This window comes from Eimeria mitis, genomic scaffold, assembly GCF_000499745.2.
Source record: "Eimeria mitis Houghton genomic scaffold, Emh_scaff3049, whole genome shotgun sequence".
Taxonomy (NCBI): domain Eukaryota; phylum Apicomplexa; class Conoidasida; order Eucoccidiorida; family Eimeriidae; genus Eimeria; species Eimeria mitis.
This window is the reverse complement of record NW_013571395.1, coordinates 358-759: the sequence shown is the minus strand read 5'-3', so window position 1 is coordinate 759 and position 402 is coordinate 358. Positions and strand designations below refer to the sequence as shown.

The window sequence follows — 402 nt, the reverse complement described above, 5'->3', positions numbered from 1 at the left end:
CAGCAGCAGCAGCAACAGCAGCAGCAGCACCCCAGCAGCAGCCACAACAGCAGCACCCCAGCAGCAGCCACAACAGCAGCAGCACCCCAGCAGCAGCCACAACAAAACAACAACAACAACACCAGCAGCAGCAGCAGCACCAGCAGCAGCAGCAGCAGCAGCAGCAGCAGGAGCAGCAGCAGCAGGAGAAAATAAGAATACCTGTAAGAGCTGAGACAGTAAGCCAAGGAAAGAGTTGAGAAATTTTTTTAAATATATCTGTTGCTTGTATTGTTAGTTCTCTCGTTGGCAGCAGCACAATACCTCTGGTGCCGTCCCCGCGCTGCAGCTGCTGCTGCTGTGTCTGCTGCAGCACCTGCTGCAGCAAAGGAATTCCTAAACATAACGTCTTTCCTAACCCTG

At 53.2% G+C, this 402-nt stretch overlaps 1 protein-coding gene across 1 annotated transcript in view; it reads left to right on the top strand.

The window, feature by feature from the left end:
- The window catches only part of EMH_0061720 (uncharacterized protein), a gene marked incomplete at both ends in the record, with an annotated part of 852 nt that overhangs the window by 103 nt on the left and 347 nt on the right, over positions 1–402 (top strand). Inside the window, one exon of the mRNA XM_013497953.1 lies at positions 3–203. Coding sequence (XP_013353407.1) covers positions 3–203 — 201 coding nt within the window. The remainder of the gene's footprint in view (positions 1–2; positions 204–402) is intronic.